At 31.9% G+C, this 980-nt stretch overlaps 1 protein-coding gene across 1 annotated transcript in view; it reads left to right on the top strand.

The window, feature by feature from the left end:
- Window positions 1-349: 349 nt before the first annotated feature.
- LOTGIDRAFT_176495 (hypothetical protein) overlaps window positions 350-980 on the top strand; it is a gene marked incomplete at both ends in the record, with an annotated part of 8,686 nt that continues 8,055 nt past the window's right edge. Inside the window, 2 exons of the mRNA XM_009051321.1 lie at window positions 350-430; window positions 784-869. Coding sequence (XP_009049569.1) covers window positions 350-430; window positions 784-869 — 167 coding nt within the window. The remainder of the gene's footprint in view (window positions 431-783; window positions 870-980) is intronic.

The following is a 980-nucleotide window of genomic DNA, read 5'->3' as shown; positions in this document are numbered from 1 at the left end:
TTGATTCTTTTATGCACATGATGTTCAAGAGTTATGTAGAGTGGTAAGTTGATAAATACTATATTTCTATAGAATAATTAAGCTTACCTGATGGGTTTTGATTCCTTAGAACTTGTGTCTTCAGCTAGTTCTGGAAGTTAAGGCTAAGTTTTAGACTCACAGCTTGTAAATAAAGAAGACTATAGTACCCTGATCAGTTACAAGAAGTAAACTAGAAGGTCATGAAGAATTCTCTCATTGCCAAGACTCTTGACATGTATTTAATCGATAGCTCATCACATGCCATTCTAAACAGTTATAAAGGCAGTTGAAAAAAACAATGTTAATGTTATAATGTTATTACTTTTAGTTGCTGGACAACATAGAAATTAAAATGAAGGGTACCTGTGTTGGTGGTACTATACCTAGTCTATTTGAAGGCAAGATGTTGGTAAGTATTCAACAGATCACTTGTTTGTTTTCAAATTTGTCTCTGGTCCTTCCACCACTAAAAGTCAGACACACACATGGTCTTGGAAGGAAATTGAATCTGATTAAATACTGACTCTCTGTCTTGCAAACAATAAAATAATCAGAGACAAATATTAAACATGTTTGATATGATAAATCCTGTCAGCAACACGATAATATTGTGGAAGGGCTGGCACTTACGATATTTTACTCAAGATTTACCTGCCCAATCCATTACACACTGAGATTAGAAGCAGAAGTTTTAATGGCCTTGAAATTCTGATTCGAAAATAGAGACCATATAATTTCTGTTTTTCCCACTGTTTATTTTAGTCTTATATTAGATGTAAACATGTTAATTATTGTTCTCAAAAAGAAGAAACATTTTTTGATATCCAGTTAAATGTTAAAAGTAAAAAGTCAGGTAAGGTGCTAGACTTAATAGACACATTTATACAAAATAACACATCTGTATAAAGAAATTGTCTTTTGATGAAAGGCTTTAAAGATACTGGATGATTTGTAGTAAT

The sequence above is a fragment of the Lottia gigantea genome (assembly GCF_000327385.1).
Source record: "Lottia gigantea unplaced genomic scaffold LOTGIsca_1633, whole genome shotgun sequence".
NCBI classification, from domain to species: domain Eukaryota; kingdom Metazoa; phylum Mollusca; class Gastropoda; family Lottiidae; genus Lottia; species Lottia gigantea.
This window is presented reverse-complemented; position numbering and strand designations above follow the sequence as displayed.